Raw genomic sequence first — 18,549 nt, 5'->3', positions numbered from 1 at the left:
TTCAAGTTTGCTCCGGTCTCTACTCGCTTTAAATAAATTGCTCGTTATAACGGGTTGAGTCTTCTTCTCGCTTATTTTAGAAATACAATACCATTCGCAGCTCAAACAATGTGAGACGCTTTTTTCGCAATGATAATTATATCGTTTGCAATCGATCATCATGTTCGAGTGATAAACTTTATCGTTATCAATATTTCGTTGACATTGATTCTATAAGCTGTTTTTAACAGGTTTTGAATTCAATTTGAACGTAGAAGTTTTCAATATCAATATATAATTTACTTCACACAATATATAATTTACAATATATTATTCTAAGAATTAATAATTAATACACTTAAAAAATGTACTAAATGTTAATAAATATTTATTTGAATGCTACTACTTTAATATTTATTACATGTATATAAATAAATTTTCGGTACAAAAATTAATTTCATTTACGTAATTATTTTTTTTTATTGAATATATTATATGTTTATTTTCCTGTAGATGTCAAATTATTGAAGGAAATGTGTATTAAGATTTAAATTAAATAGTAAATTTGTTTTCAGCGTACAATATATATTTTTATTACAATATTTATTGCGTTCTCCAACGATGAATTCTTTCTTTTTAATTTCGAGACATGTATTTTATATAATGAGTTATTGAATATTATATAACGCGATTAGTTTAAAATGTTCATATCGAAATTTGAACGATCCTTTACTTTTAGTGCGATTCTGGAGTGGCTGTGGACAGATTCTTTCACGCGTTGTATTCAACGAGGAAGAAACACTTGATGCCGTTCCTGCTCGGTACAGCTTGTTCCGAAGTCACCGAGACTCTGGCCAAAATTGTTCCTTATTGGAACGTGATCCAGGTATCATTTGGCTCGACGGCACCAGCACTCTCAGATTCCAACGAGTTCCCCCTATTTTTGCGAACCGTTGCACCGGATTCGAGTCACAATCCAGCCAGGATAGCATTGATCAAACACTTTGGATGGGACACCGTCACCGCGCTTTCGCAAACAGGCGACATGTACTCCTTGGTAAGTAGGTCGTAAGGAACGTCGCGCAAATCGACTTTGCGAATTTATTGAAGCGACTTCCTGTCACTTTAATAGTCCGCACCGGAAATAATTTGATCGCAATATTGATGGGTGTTATGCAATTTTTCTTCGAGATTGTATTCAAAGTATTTTATTAAAATTTTTTCTCAGATTAATGTGCTACTATATAACATTATTGGTATACAGTTCAATTTGAAATTCGAGAGCTACAATGCTAAAATGAGCTAAATTTGGGATCGCTCTTTTCATACAAATTGCATAATGCGTAATGCGAAAATATAAGCGTAGAAATGTAAGCGTAGAATTTACACGCCTATTTAAATGATACAATTTTCTAATTTCACATTCTCTCGAATAAATGGAGTATGAAATGAATGCGAATATGAATATTATCGAAATTCACAGAGATTATTTGAAAAATTATGTTTGATAATGGATTGGAAATCGACTCTTTCATAAAGAACGCGTGGTATTCAAATTGCAGTTGACGTTAATCGCAATTGAAATTTGCACCAAAAAATATCCACTTATAAATCCAATATTTCCTGCAATCACTGCTTTTACCGTAATATCGAGATCAGATGAAGTGGAATCCGAAACACGGAGGAAATGTATGCGATAACACGGTCGCGAGGACATTTTCCATCGTTTATATTTGTCTCTGTCTCGCTTTACGTAACCGCGTGTTTAATTGCAAACTACACCGCGGAAGTTCGTTTATGCCCGGCGTGACGTGCGAGCTATACAATGAAGTTCCCGTTATGTCGGCTTTAATTAACTTTCGATTTGTACTCACGCGTAGTTAACTAGAGCGCCGCCCGTTCGGTATCACGTTTCGGTTAATTCTCGGTCAATTTCCGTCGCTACACTGGTAACGGAAGCTACCACACGTCACATCCGGTTTTAATATAGTCTAGGAATATATATATATATATGTGACGAATGGACCCAAGGGGTCGTCGCAATATCAGGATTTCGAAACAAGCAAGGCAAAACAATAAACTGACAATTTATGTAACAATATAATTCTTTTTACTGTTGTGCGAGTAAGAAAAGTTAGGATAAAGCGAAGTAATTTGAATATAGGTCAACAGAAATTTTTTCAAATCGTATTGAAGTTGCACAGTGTATTCAATCGAACATACAAATACATACATTATTGCATCAAATAGTATGTTTTGTATGTTTTATTGAATACACTACACGACCTTGTTCTATACAATTAAAAAATTTCTGTTAATCCATCTAAATTACTCCATTTTTATCTTACATTGACCCAAAATTAAAACAATAAATGTTTTAAAGATAGATTCTTTTTTTAACATTTTAAGACAAAAGATTTTAATAACGAAAAAGATTTTAATAACGAAAATAACGAGGCTCCAATGATAGAATTTTTTAAATGGGTAGAGTTTAGAAATTACTGACAGAACTAGAATTTCGCGCATTCAGGGATGTGAACATGTTTCTTCAAACTTTTCATGCCTTTGACAATAACAAAATTTAGTACTTTTACTGCACTGATTTGTATCTGAGCGCATAAAATTCTAGCCCTCATAAATAATTTTGAAATTCTTTCTATTTAAAAATCATCATACCTCGACATTTTCACAGATCTTTTAAAACATCACAAAGAATCTGTCTTTAAAATATGTTCAACGTCAGTTTTAGGACATCCTGTATTTATTTTTTTCCCCGATATATTCATTCACAATTTAAAAATTGAATTCCCTCTTTGAAAAGAAGTTTGATTCGATAAATTTCTAATAAAGCGCGAGCAACGTATGTCATCTATCTCGAAATTGATGTAAAAGCGTTTGCGGAAATTCTGCGGAAATCGACGTGTCAGTTTACATCCGCGTCTCGTTAAAATTCATATTGTTCCCAAACTAGCTTAAACCACTTTCAAAATAAACGCTCATATCCGAACGCGCACACGTACGAGCGATTCGGGAAACACCGTATTCCTGCGGTTCGCTCCATCGTGAAGCATGTACTGTAATGATAAGAGAATTGTGAATGTCACCAATAAAATTACGTGACGTAAGCGACGCGCTTACCGAGAAGAAACCGGCCGCGGAACGAATGTAACTACGCGGCGCGGAGGCAATCCTTTTTGGATAACGGAACTTCTGTCGCGTCACCATGACGTACGACGCGTATTTGTAAGGGTGACATACGCGATTCTTGTTTTGCGCAAATAGAACGGGAGACAAACGAACGGCACATTGCCATTTCTCGCTGCCGCCGTTACGCTTGGCTCCCCAGCGCGCACTTCCACACGTCGCACGTATGACGCGTCTCTGTTCCAGGCAGTGAATGATCTGGTCACGGAACTGGAACAGGCGAATATCACGTGCACCGCAACTATCACATTCGCCGAGAACGATTACAAGGAACAGCTACGAACCTTAAAGGTAAAAAGTCGCGCTTAAATGTCAACTTGTTTTCTCACCTTCATTCTAAATTTCTTATAGTGAAATCTTCTTTCCAAGAAAGCGAAAATACAATCACTCTTAAAAAAAAAATGAAAATATTTCACTTCTTGAAAAAGAGTGACAATTTTCTTTTTAGAGTTCACTTCAAAGGAGTGAAATCTCACTCCAAAGAAAGTGAGATTTCATTCTAAAAAGAGAAGAGCGTCACTTTTTTTAAGAAGTGAAATATCACTTCACTTTTTCTAGGATGGTTGCATTTTCATTCTTTTGGAGTGAGATTTCACTTTTTTAAGAAATTTAGTAGAGTGTTCGTCCGTCTTTATGAGAGCTTGTAGCGATCATTTGGTGCAATTAAATCGAACTGATCAATTCGATCAATCAACCAACTTCACTTGATGATGCGAAAATCTTTCGTTTTTCACGTAATTCGCTTGCTTTGAAATTCGAAGTCCGTTTTCATGAAATGAACGTCAATCGATTGGAAGCGCAATGTAGATGCATCGGGATTATACTTGCAGCGTACGATGTGTGCGAATTAACTCATTATCTGATCAAATGATTCGGACGTACCTTAAAGATAACTGGGAAAATGTCGTTTGTTAATATTTAGCAAAAAGCTTGGTATAAAAATTAAATTTAGATTAATGTGAATGGCGACGCGATAAAATTTTCAACTCGTAATCATCACTATCTCTTTTGCTTCATTAGTATCATTTATCGCATTTTATATGTATTAGTGATGCTTCGTCAAATGGAAACCTTTTTTAATAAAAGATACACGTATCGCCATTCCAGGAATTGGACACTAGGATCATTATTGGAAGTTTTTCACCGCAATTGGCGCAACGTGTCTTCTGTGAGGTGAGTTACGAGAAAAAGCAAATTTAAATCTCAATGAGAAATTATTTTTAGACATTTTTGTAATTATCATAAAATAAGCTTTGTTCAAATAAGGGGGATAAAACTTGCAGCCATTTTTCGCGAGTACCTACCGCCGTGATAAAGAACAGCTACGACCACATCCTTATGGACTAATTAATGACGCTTTTAATAACTCCCATTACAGTCCGTGTAATTTCAACAAAGTTAGGTCGCCGTTTCAACTACTCATTCATTTTTGAAACTCCCACCGGTTCAGTTGAAAACCCTTGCTAACAAGAAGAAACAATTTTGTGGTTGTTCCACGTTTGCCGGTTCGAGTTTAGAACAGTAGCAGTTTTTGCCAAAGTAGAAGAAACGCGAGAGAACGTAAACAGATAAACCCTGATCTTGTTTTATTTGTAAGAAATTCACGCGTTTTGTTGCATGCTCCATGACTGTAAAATTCGTTTAAAAGTTTAACTTTCACAGCGCTCATACTTTTAAATGTCATTACCAATTATCTCGATTAATTATCTCGTAGCAACGTTATCTACTTTATCTCTTTTATAATTCCTGTTGCTAAAGATACATATAGAATAAAATTTTCTCTTTCAAAATACGTTCTACTACTCCCAAATGAAATTCTCTTAAAATCTGATAACGATGTACTGACATTTAAATTACACAATCTGACAAACCGTAAGAGATAAATATACATGTCCACTCGGACTCGTTTGATCATTCAGCGCGTTATTGAACACGGAAATTGGAAATGCTTTCATGTCAAGTATTATAAAAACAGCACAATATATTTTATGGAAAAGTAATGCACAATTATTATACAAATCAAATTTTATCATGTCTACTTAATGATAAGGATTCATTCCCATACTCATTTCTATCAATGTAAATCAACAATACCTTTCGAATTTCACAAGAGGAAAGCATTCTGCCAATCCCTTGCAGTGTTTTCGGATTTTGCGAGCGCTTGCGAACATAGAAGCGGTGCAATAGTGATATTTCTTCACAAACGCTTACAAAACTGAGATGAAAAAAATCCGAAACATTTTTATGCTACATTTCATGACGTTATAAAATTTTCAACGAGACTCTATATACGAAAAAGAAAATGTTTTTGGCTACAGCTAATTCTGATTAACTGAAATTATATTAGCTGGTACAGCTATGAAATTTGCTAATATTTACAGAGGATTTACTGTAGTTAATATAAAGAGGTGATAGCAAAGTATGCATGTCTATTACAGATCGATTTATTTAGCAATATGAAGTTAATTGTCATAATTATCGAATATGTCCGTGTAAAAGAAAATTGTTTCTACCACAGCTAAATATGGTTTGCTGAAACTGTACTTGCTACCAAATTGTCTGCTACATAGAAAACGTTTGCTGCAATGATCAATACATCGATATGATAGCAAAATGCTTGTCTGTTACAATGATAATATTTAGGTCTCACAGTTAATGAGAATTAGACCTCGCAGACACGACATTAGGTGTTCATATAATAGCTACTGAATTAGTTGCCAAACCTAATTTTTAACTTTTAAATTTTTGTGTGGCAGCTGATCTTTTTTTCCGTGTACACTTACCATCGAGCTTATAAAGTACCAAGTTTCTTGATTTTTATATGAATATTCTTCGAATTCTTTGGAGAGGAATCTCATCTTTAAGAATGAAAATCGAGCCAATTTGAAAAAAGAGTAGATGAATTTTCTATTTTTAAGAACGAGATTTCATTCTTCAGAGTGAGATTCACTGTAAAAGTTTTAGAGAGTATATATATCCCCGTATTAATACGTAATATAGCAATTCTTTTTCCTATTGCTTGTTAAATTGACACTAGAACCACAGTTGTGCCATTTTTTTTACTCATCTGATAGTTCTTCTTTTTTAGTTAATTTAGATTTGCACGTGGAGTTATATATATATTTTTTTATGACTTTTTATGAACTAACTATGATTAATTACAAGCAATTTTACTTTTATGGTGACAACTCTCCCTCGCAAAAAGTTAGATTTATCTTGAATCACGATTGGGTTAATTTAAACTCGATTTTAATGTTAAAGCTTTGCTGTTACGTATGTATAAAGAAAATATAGAAAGAAAGAAATATATAGAAAGTATATAGAAAGAAAATATCAAACGTATCAGATAATCAGACAGATATTCATCAAGTCAGTAATATCGTGTAAATACAAGCACGTGATACCAAAGTAGGACACGAAGTTTACACTCTCCCTTTGTAAATTGAGGCCGAACCGACCGCAGAAGCTTTCGGAATCTTGTTTGTTGTGCGAATTTTGAAGTACACATCAAGCTCGCATAGTGATAAACTGATGAACATGCAGATTAGACACTGGAATATACGTAAGCAAACGAATGGATTTATATTATCAATTGAGAGAAAACCCTTGCATTTTAGGTCACGCTATATTATCCATACCGAAATCGTTATCCAAGTTATCACAAAGAAAATCAATGTTAACAATTAGATTTGCATTCTGCGTGTAAAAATTTTGAAATAGTTATTCTATATATATGTGTATGTGTGTGCGTGTTAAGTTGTTATTAAATTGCGAAAAGTGTAAATGCTGTATAAATATGAAATATGGAATACTAAGAGATTGTTTTAATTTTAGTAGAGCGAATAAGAATTCCGTAAGTTGCTATCACTACTTAGCAAGCAATAAGGAAATGGTGGAAATTTCATAGACGAGCACAATTCTTTGTGTTGTGTGTACATAATAATCACTTCTTGCGAACTCTTTATAATTACAATTTCTTGTTTATATAATGTGCAACTCGGCGCAGCTACAAATCTCGTCGGAAACACATAACAGAACGACGACAATTTGTTTTAGTTTTCAACATGAAAGTTAATTAAGAAATTAATGGCAAAAACTCGTAGAATAAAACTATATCATACGTAACGCAAAACATCGGCATTCTGTTTCTGTGAAAAAATAGGAAATTGAAGAAGAGAAATATGTCTGATATAAAACCAGTCCCCTACTGATAAATCTTTTTGTTACAAGTGAAGTGGGTTTGAATAGCAGAAAGTACCAGATATAAAACATTGATAAATACTTTATATCAGGCATTTTCTGTCGTCCCTCGTTGAATCCTCCATCAATATCGGACGATAAATAATTTCTATCTTCACTCTATTTTCATTACGAACGCGTAATTGCCATTTTGTGAGATTAATTTAGATCATACATAGACATAAAAAATAAAGAGAATAACATAAATTTCATTAACAAAATATCTTCGGGGAAGATAGCCAGCGTACTGTATCGTTTTCATATTAAATTTAATTTCCGGTTATCCTATTTCTATACATACATCACTGTAAGCATTGAGTTGAAATTGCAGTCGGTTCGTTGCGTTCCGGAATATACGTGCTACTCGTATCCTTGCCACAAATTAGCAAGGTTGCAATAAGTCTCCCCATTTTCCCCATTCTATCTCTCTTCCTTTGCCAACCCATTTGCGCGTGATGCTTTAAATCGTGCTGTTTAGTGCTCCAGAATTTTACGGTTCATTTCACAGGTATGCACACAATGTTTTCACAGCTGTATTCCCGTGCAAGATTAACTCATATATTTCGAAAAATTCGAAACTTTTTCCATTTTAACGATGATATAGGCATCATTTTTAACACCATTATTCTCTCCCGATAAAAAAGCGTTATTTAGAAGAGCAAAAAATATTTGAAAAATTAGTTTTTTAAATAAAATTATATCAAATATATATGAAATAACAACTTACACGATTTCGAATTCTTCATTACTTTCGATTACTTCATTAAAACATGAAGTATGTTTATCCATAAAAAATAATGAGATACGTTTTCATCTCATTCAAAATCATTTAATTCAAAATCGCGAGATATTTCATTTAAAATGATTCGGCTAATGCATATATAAATGTTCTCACTTGCGCTATTGTAAGTCACGGAGACTCTCATTCTCATTTAGCAGACATCACATACTCTCTGTTGTACGCAGCTGAAGGACAGGCCATTGTGTTACAATACGATCATGTGTGCCCACGTCAGTGTCCGGTATAGCACGTTTGCATTGAAGTGTATGTATCGGTTTGCCTTACAAGTTAACTCGAGCCAGCACGTAACATACATGACATCTTACATGAAACGCATGACACCTTTAAACGTCCGCACATACATATTTCTTTTCGCTTGTCATGATCGTACCTCAAAATTTCTACCGTCGTATGCAGAGGCTATTTCAAATTGTATAAGTATTCTTTGTATCACCCTTTCTGGAACGTCAAAATTACGCGCGAGACATCCAATATTAATATCGCATTAAGGATATTCATATCTGCGATCGATGCGTCGAACGTGTTTCCCTAGAGATCCCTGGACATGATTCTGAATATTCCTCAATGTGGGTCAATTACGTAAATGACGCGTGAAAATAAATTTCCGGATATACAAGAGACAACCTTCGTAAAGGGATGACATCTTGGATGAACATACTGACGATTCAATAATGCTGATAGTTCATGGAACGATCATATTAGATCGGTATCGAACCATGCTTTCCTTCAACCGATCATTCAATCGGTCATTACGTTTTCATAACCTTTAATATTCGTAGATCGCGCTTGCACCATTTACTAGAGGGACAGGTATTGTCCGTTTCTTTCACACATTCCATCAACACGCAGTAGAATACAATAAAATGAGAAAAAAGTATAATACGAAAAAGATCAATATATTGTCTTTATAGAAATTTAATATTAATTCTGACCAAAAATACTATTTACTTAGTACTTTTAATATTCAATATCATTGATTAACTTGTCAGTACTAAATTAAATTTCTATAAGGGTGTATACCGATTGATAAAATCATTTTGAACGGACCAAAGATTGTTCCTTCATGCTCTTATAGGTCGTTGTAGACATGATGACGTGCAGCAGCGGATTCCTTTTAAAAAAAAGTACCGTCTGATATTTTCTTATATTTTCTTGTAGCAGTTAAAAGTACATAAAACTTGAAATTTTGCTTTTGAATTTACTTGTATATCTTCGTACTTTTATAATATATGTAGCCACAATTTATAATTTTAAAGTAATTATGATACTTTCTCTCAGTGGTTACACAACATTTATTTAATGGATCGCATTATGTAAGTGTATATTGTATCGATATACTATGTAATAATAATATATTAAATACCTTATTTAAATCATAATTATTGATTCTCTCATAAATGCAATAATGCAAAAGCTGCGTGAAATATAAAAAATTTGTATGAAATGTGCAACCTTTACTATAAATCTTTTATGATAATGCAATGGCCAGTTGATCATATATAATAATAAAAAATAATGCTCTTTTACAGAAAAATAACGCGACCTTTACGTATATAATATAAACGTACTGCGTGTTCGTATTTTCTACGAGAATTTTCTCCTGAAACAATATATGAACGTTCCACAAGCACGATTTTAATCCTATTTTCTTCTTTTTTTACGCCCTCCGTCCGATATTCGCTGATGACGCGTACATAACGAACGCACGATTTTTCGATAAAATGGACAAATCTTCAATCTATTGGTCAATCATGGAGAATAGGATAAGCCGATGGCGATGCGGAGAGCATGTCGAATTATGACCGGACCGCAAATCTCTATTATTCTGTATTGAGTGACAAATTGCCTCAGAAATTAATGGATAATAATGTAAATCAAAATCGCGACGTTGACGCACACGTGGAAGAATCGATCATTTCGAGGAACAGTATATCTCTACACGTGCCATCATCCGCTAGGCGCTCTGTCACTAAATAACTGATGCGGTTAAATTAAGAACTCGGATTATGCTCGTTCAATTATTAGGAACGAGTGGAATGTTCGCCGTGAGGAGAATTGCATAAAAACCTCGTCGTTCAATAATGATCGTTTTTAAGCATGTAAGTTCCCTATCTCCTTCCCTATCTCCGTCGCGAAGATCACCTTATTAACGTTATCGAAAAGCCATACGTTGAGTAAAGCGGAAACGTGCCACTTACTCTTCCCACCTTCGGGTCTCTGTGCCGGACCACAAATAATTCCAGCCATTAACTGTGCTACCATGTGCTGGCCTTTTGTACACTGGGTAACAACTTTTTATTACCACTTTTAGTGCACTAGCCGTTGTGCTCTTGTAAAGAAACGCGGCAACCTGATTTACGAGAATGCTCGATACTTTCCAGACGTTTCCTCTTAGAGTCTCTAAGAACTGATACGCTCTTTACTCTTGACAATCTTGGCACATCGTGTTCTCGTATAACGTGTGTATCATTTTCTCGCAACAAAATACCTGCGTATACTATTAGTAAAAATAACATATATTTTTATATTACACTAACATATGGTTTCAGATGATGCCAGAATTTATAAATTCCTTATACAAATACAAGATACAGTAATCAAATGGAATATTTTAATTGATATTTCATAATATTTACCTCATATTTAAATTTTGCAGATAAATTTATATAGCATTTTATATGATTTCTGTTATTTCATTTATTATTTAATAAATGAAATATCAGTAATTGAAACATTAAACAAAATGTCAATAATTAAAAACTTTTTTTAATGGAAAGATTATTTAAAGAGTTTAACGAAAAGTTTTTAAATTATACATGTAGATAGTAATTCAAAACGGATTTGATTAAAATTATTAAGAAATTAAGCGTAACTGAGATTATCCAAATTTAAATAAAAACTTTACTGTTAAACTTTTTCAAATAGCATAATGAATGTTACATAAATCATAGTTACGTTTGTAGCATACATTTATTTCGCGTTTACAAACTCATTATAATCTCATCTCTCTCGGAAGAAATTAATTGATTATATCTCAGAGAGCATAAAAGTTCCGAAAGGCCACGAAGTGTTCTCAAAGTACAATTTCATAACGACGACCTACTTCATCCGCTAACTTGACCAGAGAACATGATACAAAATGTCTTAGGCAGATATATATTACAATGCTTAAAGTACCACATCTAGCAAAGCTAATAAAACTAAAAGAGCGGAAACAGAATTCCGGAGCGGAAGACGAAATTATGATAAGAGAGATAATCAATAGTAAAGATAACAAGAAGATGAAGAAGACATATATTCTATATTTGCGAATAATCCTTTTACTCTCATCTTCTTTTATTATACAAAACAGCCTCGTTACGCGATCGTCATAAATAATTTCTTCTCGACTCCGCAATCACCGTCACCGACTTCCCAATGAAGATCTCATCATGGTTGAGCAAGATTGAATACTATTTTAATAAGTAACTATTTTAATAAGTTAATAACTTTTAAAAATTAAATAAAAAATTAAAAAGTTAATAACTTTTAATAAATTGATTTAGTTAATTTCAAATTAATTAATTTTTAACTTATTATATTTTTAAACCTTTATACTTTTTAACCTTAATTTATTAATTTTTTTTTTTAAGTTAAAGTTTTTCTTTTCTTTAAATACCTATATATATAATATTTTTTATAAAATCTTAAATATTAGAAAATTAGTTTAAAAACAATTCAACGTGTAAAGGACGCTGCCCAAAGATGAACATAGGATCTGTATTTAGGGAATGCTATTAATGCTATTGCGTTATGCCATTCTGATTTTATCTCTAATAAGCAATAAAAAAAGAATAAAAAATTTTTATTTACATCTAATTTTCCAAGAACGTGCAGATATAGCCAGCACGAGGAGGAATACAAGATACTTAGATACTTAATTTTAACAAGATACTTAATTTTTAAAAATTACATTTTATTTTTTTTTATAATATAACTTTCAAAATATGAAAATATCTATGTAACATAATACTAAAAGATCGGATTTTTATTGTGCAAAAAATATCTTTGTTATATTCCATATAATTTACAAATAAAATATTAAATTAATCTAGTGATCTATATTGTAATTGTTTTGTTGTTTAAAGTAAACTGATTTTAATAAAAATTTGAATATTCTGGGTAACCATCATATAAACTTTTTTCTTAAGATGGAAATGTAAAAAGTAAACATTTTTGTATGTGTGTGTATATGTACATAAATACATATACATAAAAATTTTCATGTTTCCGTTTTAAAGAAAAAGTTACATGCTCGCTACCCTGATTTAATAAAAATTATGTTTTGCAAAATTAACTTTTTATTTAACTTAAATTAATTGAAGTTTAACGTGACTTTAATTGAATTAGTTTTTGTCATTCAACTTTTATAAGCCATTAACTTTAACTTAATTTAGTTTAAAAAAAAACTTATCCAATCCTGTGGTTGAGATTTTAAGATTCGACCGAACGCGATCACGAACGTAATCCCGTAAGCTCCTGTCCTTCGACAAATCAGAGAAGTAAACCGATCGATAAGCGAAACGAATACGTTCGCAACCCGTCGCGTATATCACGTCGCATCGTTCAGGGCTGCCTTGACGATGCAATCATGTCAGTCATCGATCCCGATAATGTGGCAGCGTTATCGCAATGCATTGTGCGTTCGTGCCTATTATTCGCGCAAATACGATGAACCGGGACAATGTTCTTTTGCAGCTCCGTGTTTAATCTCATGCCCAAGTTCCGGCGTATTCATCTATATCGTGATAAATAGCAAACATCACTGGTGTTTATTCAAGAATTGCGATTGAAACGAATCTTTCATAATTTATGTCTTCCCTTCGTTGCAGGCCTGGAAACTCGGGATGCACGGCGGCGATTACGCGTGGATTTTGCCAGGTGAAACCATCGACTCCTTAGGGATAACGGGCAATTGGTGGAAAGTCGACGTCGGAGAGTGTTCGCCTTCTCAGCTGTCACAGACTCTGGATGGTTTAATCATCGTCAAGAGCCACGCTACGGTTGTAGGAAATGAGACCAGCGCCTCGGGACTGGTATGTTATTTCTGCCCGTTTACATCTTTCTTATTATAACAAGGGGAAAAGTCGCAAGAGATTAGATATTTCTTTCCTTATATCTCAATTTTTGGTTCATTAGTAATATAAAAAAAACATCAGTTTTACAAAAATAAAGATTGAAATATTATTTAAATCATATTTCTTTTAGAAAAGAGTAAATTTTTTTACCAAAAATTTTGATACCATTTGGAAATTGGGTCTTTAAATTATACCATTGGGTTTCTAAATCGCACTTTTAAAATAAACAATTATGAATTTTTACAAAAAAAGATATAAATTTTCTCAAAACCTAATAAATAATATTTATGAATAAGTTTTTAGAGAGACTTAATACAAATATATTTCTTTATATAAACATTAAAATATAATAACAATTATAAAACATTATTCAATTTTAATATGTTATCTTAAATGTAAGTACAATATAAAAAGTATAATTTACCTAATTCTCTGTACTTTTTGACAAATTTAACAACATAATCCAACAATATTATATTTCGTTAATTTGATGCTGTATTCAAAAAGAGTTTAAATATTAATTATAATCCTGTAATACTAAGCTTCAATTATTTGCTTTGTGCTAATTACACCTCAGGCCTGGCCAATTTTTGTTCCGAAGCCAAAACGCAAAGTCATCCATGCAAAAAAAAATTAATAAGGATAAGATTTCGGGGACTGTAAAGTGCTGATACACATCTGAGCGCCGCTTATTAATACTTTGTAATCTCCGAAATCTTATTTATATTGAATTTTTGCGTCAATGGCTTTGCGTTTTGGCTCAGGAGCTAAAATTGGCATGCCTTAGATAGACCGCACAAAAACTTATATCAAACAAAATTAGTTCTGAATATCACTCGTAAATGGACGATTCGAAGATAAAACAAAATTGGCAGTACTAAAGCAATGCTTGCGTCACTTCTGTTACTTAAAAAAAAATAGTTTATTAAGAAATTAATGGAAGTATAATTTAACCATCTGTTTGTATAATTTAACCAACCGATTTTCTCCCTTAATAGCTAATAAATAAACTGCATTATATTGGATTGTCAATATTGTCGTAAACTAATTTCAACAATATATTATACGATTTTCCAAGTTTCCAGCTGCTTCCTTTGATTTATATGTATTCTTCGACAAGTTTTGTCCTGAGCAACAATTACATTTACAGCATTTCGCGTTTATGAGGCAATAAATTTAATAAAAGAAAAATAGATAACGATCGTTTTACATCATTACTGTTAACGGCAGTGATAATTGCAGATTTCCGCGTATCATAAAGGCGAAGGCGAAGATGTGAGAAAGCTTAGTCGCAGAGCCGTTGCAATAATAACGCCTAGCTGGTTGTTGCTATAACCCCTAGCGCTTAATAAATGAAGTCCTATGAGCGGAAATTAGAGTATGCAACGAAGAAAGTTGGAGGTCTTGCCCTGCCATAGACGGGTCTTCCATTCTGTTCCATTAAAGGCTCGCGTAATAAAACGTCAAACTGAAAAAAAAATCGACTAGGTCGTAACGTTTTTTTCGCACCTTTCAGAAGCGAGTAATCAACCTAATGACAACCGACGAGCCACCGCAATCGACATTCGTGTCAAAAGTCATCATCGATTTTGAGCACTCTCGAAAATAACAAATCACAAAAATAGCGTTGCGACGCGCGCCGTATGTGGATTATACACATCGCACTTTTCACATCCGACCGATGTCTTCCCCGAACATGGTTCCAATATAGATATCTGTCCCGAGTATGTTCTGGGACACGTTTCCTCCCGCGATATCAACATGAATAATTTCGCCGCATATCGGAATAATTTCTCCACACGACCGAGTGATAAAAAAAAACGATTTTTTATATGCAGTAATAATTTTTATAATGCTAAATAAGCATATGTGAGGAAGCGTCTTTTTGGATAGACATCACATAATATAATAATATTAAATAAACAATAAAAACCTTTTATCACCAGAAAGTTTATTAGTTATCATGAAAGAACGCTGCACGTTTTTTTAAAATGTAATTTAATAAGTGCAAAACAAACACGTTTCTAAAAACAAACAGATGAAAAAACATGTGTAATACAAGTGCTTTGAAACAATATATCGAGAAAAACTTGCTATCTTCATTATATCAAAATCATATGTCAATAATTATCAATATCTTTGTAGAAAAGATGTAACAAGATGTTCTTGATCTTATTGGAAAGCTAAAACTATATCACTTTTAATGAATATAAGATCATCTATCTCCGATAAAAGTATTAAAAAGTTTAAAAAATGATATCCACTGTCTCAACATTTATTACAATATTAATTATATTAAACGCAATTTTGCGAAAAATACAAAAATTATCATTAGAAATACACGATCGATATATTATAGTCCTCCATTATTTGAATCATTTAATCCATTCACGTGTTTATTCCGTGTCCTCAATCTAGAAATAGGTAAACTACATGGGTAAACTACATTTAAATTGGTGAAAAGTTCAAAGTGCAATGCAAAATGTATATTTGAGTCCGTAATCTAATTAAAAGTATCATTAATAATAATATATAAATTGTGTGTTCAATATAATGTTCTAATATATTCAACGTTAGTTAGTAATGTATAAAAGAATTATAAGTTTAACATTCTTTCAAGAATGAATTGTTCTAATTTTTCAGCCTACGAGTTAAAAGGAGATATGCGTTCCGAAAATTAAACCGCTGGAAAAAAATCTCGAGTATGCGGAACATAAAGGGAAAGATTCGACATACTATTTTCTCTTTCATACAGTGCGTAAATTCTCTAACTTCTGAAAATTATGAATGTAAAATTATGAATGTAAGAACACACCACGTGACATTTCAACGGATATTACGGAAATAGTAATTCGACTGGTTTCTAATAAGTTTTCTAGTAAGTTTAATGCGGTATATAGAAAAGCTTAAGAGTGCTTACTGTGTGCTAATCTATAATAAAATATGATTCATAATCGTTAATCAGATTTGCTGCGGCAAGTTCGACGAATAAGAGTTTTCGCTATCCTTGTTACTTGCCACGCAAATTTATTCCGATAAATATCGTACTGCGACATTCTCACTAATCCGGCTTACGATGCGCTTCGTCGCTTCAAATAAAGATAACATTATTAAAAATTAAAATTCTTTCGTTTTTCCTCTTTGTAAATATCCTGCAGATATCGATGTTATTGAAATTTTAAATTAACAACCGACAACATATTTTTTTCTTTACGTTTGCAACACGCTTTTTATCGAATGGAATACACGCGTTGTTGATGTAAACGACAAATTAAATTAACGCTCGCTCGTCAGTCGATTCCGTCTCTTCTACTTTTTCTTTTTTAATTATACGACTGCGCGAAATGTTTTGCGAGCCGTCCGACAACGCTTTATGCATCGATTCCATTCATTTTGCAGACCAGCAAGAAATTTACTTCGGAGCTGAATAATATAGGCGTCGTAACGCACTCGAAATTCGCGGGTCAAACCTATGATGCCGTATGGGCCATGGCACTCGCCCTCGCAAAAACTGAAGTCCTTCTAAATCGACGAAACGAGAGTATGGCGCAGTACGCTCACACGAGGAAGGACCTCACCAAGCTTTTATTGAAGCAGCTTAAGGATCTGCGCTTTATCGGAGTTTCGGTGAGTACAGCCAAAGAATAAATAAAAGATGGAAAGAGAGGCCGTTTATTACATATGTTTGAACGTCCACGAAACTTGAAGAACGTTGCAGGAAAGGTGAACAAAATTGCCTCACATAAGTCCCATAAGTATATACGAGACATTCTATGTTCTTTTATTTGTAGGTCCTCTTTTATTAACTCAGTGCTAAGTTTCTCATAAGAGAAATATCAAGCGATTTTTAAAGTTTAAAATAATAATCGAAGATGAAGAACTTTTAACGAATGTTAAGCTGAAGAACACGGGCTAAATTTAAAATCAAGATTAGTTATAGATCGTGACTATTTTAGCTTTCTATTTCTTTAAAAGCGATGAATTTTTAGAAAAAATCCTTTAACTGACATGAATATCAATATAACGATGTTAATTTATTTATAACTGACTTACAATGAATACGTAATTCGATTTACTTTTCAATAATAAACGTAATTGTCTTTTATATTTTATGACACCCCGTCATTTTAATTGTATTTTCATACATTCATATTTATTGTCATTGTGTTTATAGGGTCCGGTTTCCTTCGACGATGCAGATCGCGTTGGCATCACAGCGTTTTATCAGATGCATGGTAAGCTTTATATGTGTTTTTAAAAAATAAAGATAAAAGACTTTGTTGAAATACTTAAAAATTAAACTATAAAATACTATAAAATACAGATCAGAAAATAATTTTGTTGGTCATCAAAATAATTACGTCAGAATCTCAAGTATGATAAGCAATGCTGCATAAAATTTTGACATTCTAGTAACCAGCTTGAATATCCTACATAATTATTTTGGTGATCCAACAAAGTTATCTTTAAAATTGTTCTTTCCGAGTAGAGTTCTCGAATTTAATAAATCAATCGACGCGAATTAAGGGATCAGGAAATTATCGGTTAGCAAGTTTTGATACGATAAACCATTTGTTGACGCGAATCGAAACTTCAATGATGACCCGTAGTACATTTCGCTGTACTTTCTGAACTTTACGCTTCATCCGCTCTGCCCGAATGTCAATAACGGCGTTAAACGTACAATGAACAGCAAGAGCTTACACCAGGGTACATGATGAAACGATACAATTAGCACAGACAATGGCGTGATTCTAACGATGCGGCATATCGCGTATTCTATGCCGAGGACAACTGATGCATGGACGCGCGTATAATCCAATTTATGAGTTTTCTATTATGAACTGCGCATCTAGCATTCCGTTAATGCGTTTTGTTTACGAGCATTTCCACGCTGTGCTTTAAGTCTATCTCGGTCTGTCACTATTGCGAATTCGTATGTGCATGCGTCACATAGTACATGTCCTTTCGAACAGAAAACGTAATCTTCTTTTCAAAAATCGTTTTATATACGCTATGTGATCGCTACGTATCTTGAAACAAGATTATTCGTCTCTTGCTTTGATATAGAGATACCAATTTCTCTGTTATCGATATTGCACATATTGCTCCAATTTTTACAAGTGATATGATCCCGCTAAGTATCTATGCATTAATGACCGCATGACATTCATGGTATTAAGCTGTGTATATCCGGACAATTGATAT

General features: G+C 33.0%; 1 protein-coding gene across 1 annotated transcript in view; it reads left to right on the top strand.

The window, feature by feature from the left end:
* The window catches only part of LOC105626026, an 82,984-nt gene that overhangs the window by 38,092 nt on the left and 26,343 nt on the right, over positions 1-18,549 (top strand). Inside the window, exons 2-7 of the mRNA XM_012207339.1 lie at positions 719-1,036; positions 3,370-3,474; positions 4,291-4,356; positions 13,096-13,299; positions 16,741-16,968; positions 17,516-17,576. Of these exons, the coding sequence (XP_012062729.1) occupies positions 719-1,036; positions 3,370-3,474; positions 4,291-4,356; positions 13,096-13,299; positions 16,741-16,968; positions 17,516-17,576 (982 nt within the window). The remainder of the gene's footprint in view (positions 1-718; positions 1,037-3,369; positions 3,475-4,290; positions 4,357-13,095; positions 13,300-16,740; positions 16,969-17,515; positions 17,577-18,549) is intronic.

The sequence above is a fragment of the Atta cephalotes genome (genome assembly GCF_000143395.1).
Source record: "Atta cephalotes unplaced genomic scaffold scaffold00004, whole genome shotgun sequence".
Taxonomy (NCBI): Eukaryota; Metazoa; Arthropoda; class Insecta; order Hymenoptera; family Formicidae; genus Atta; species Atta cephalotes.
The sequence above is the reverse complement of the archived record's forward strand: the minus strand, read 5'-3'. Positions and strand labels throughout refer to the sequence as shown.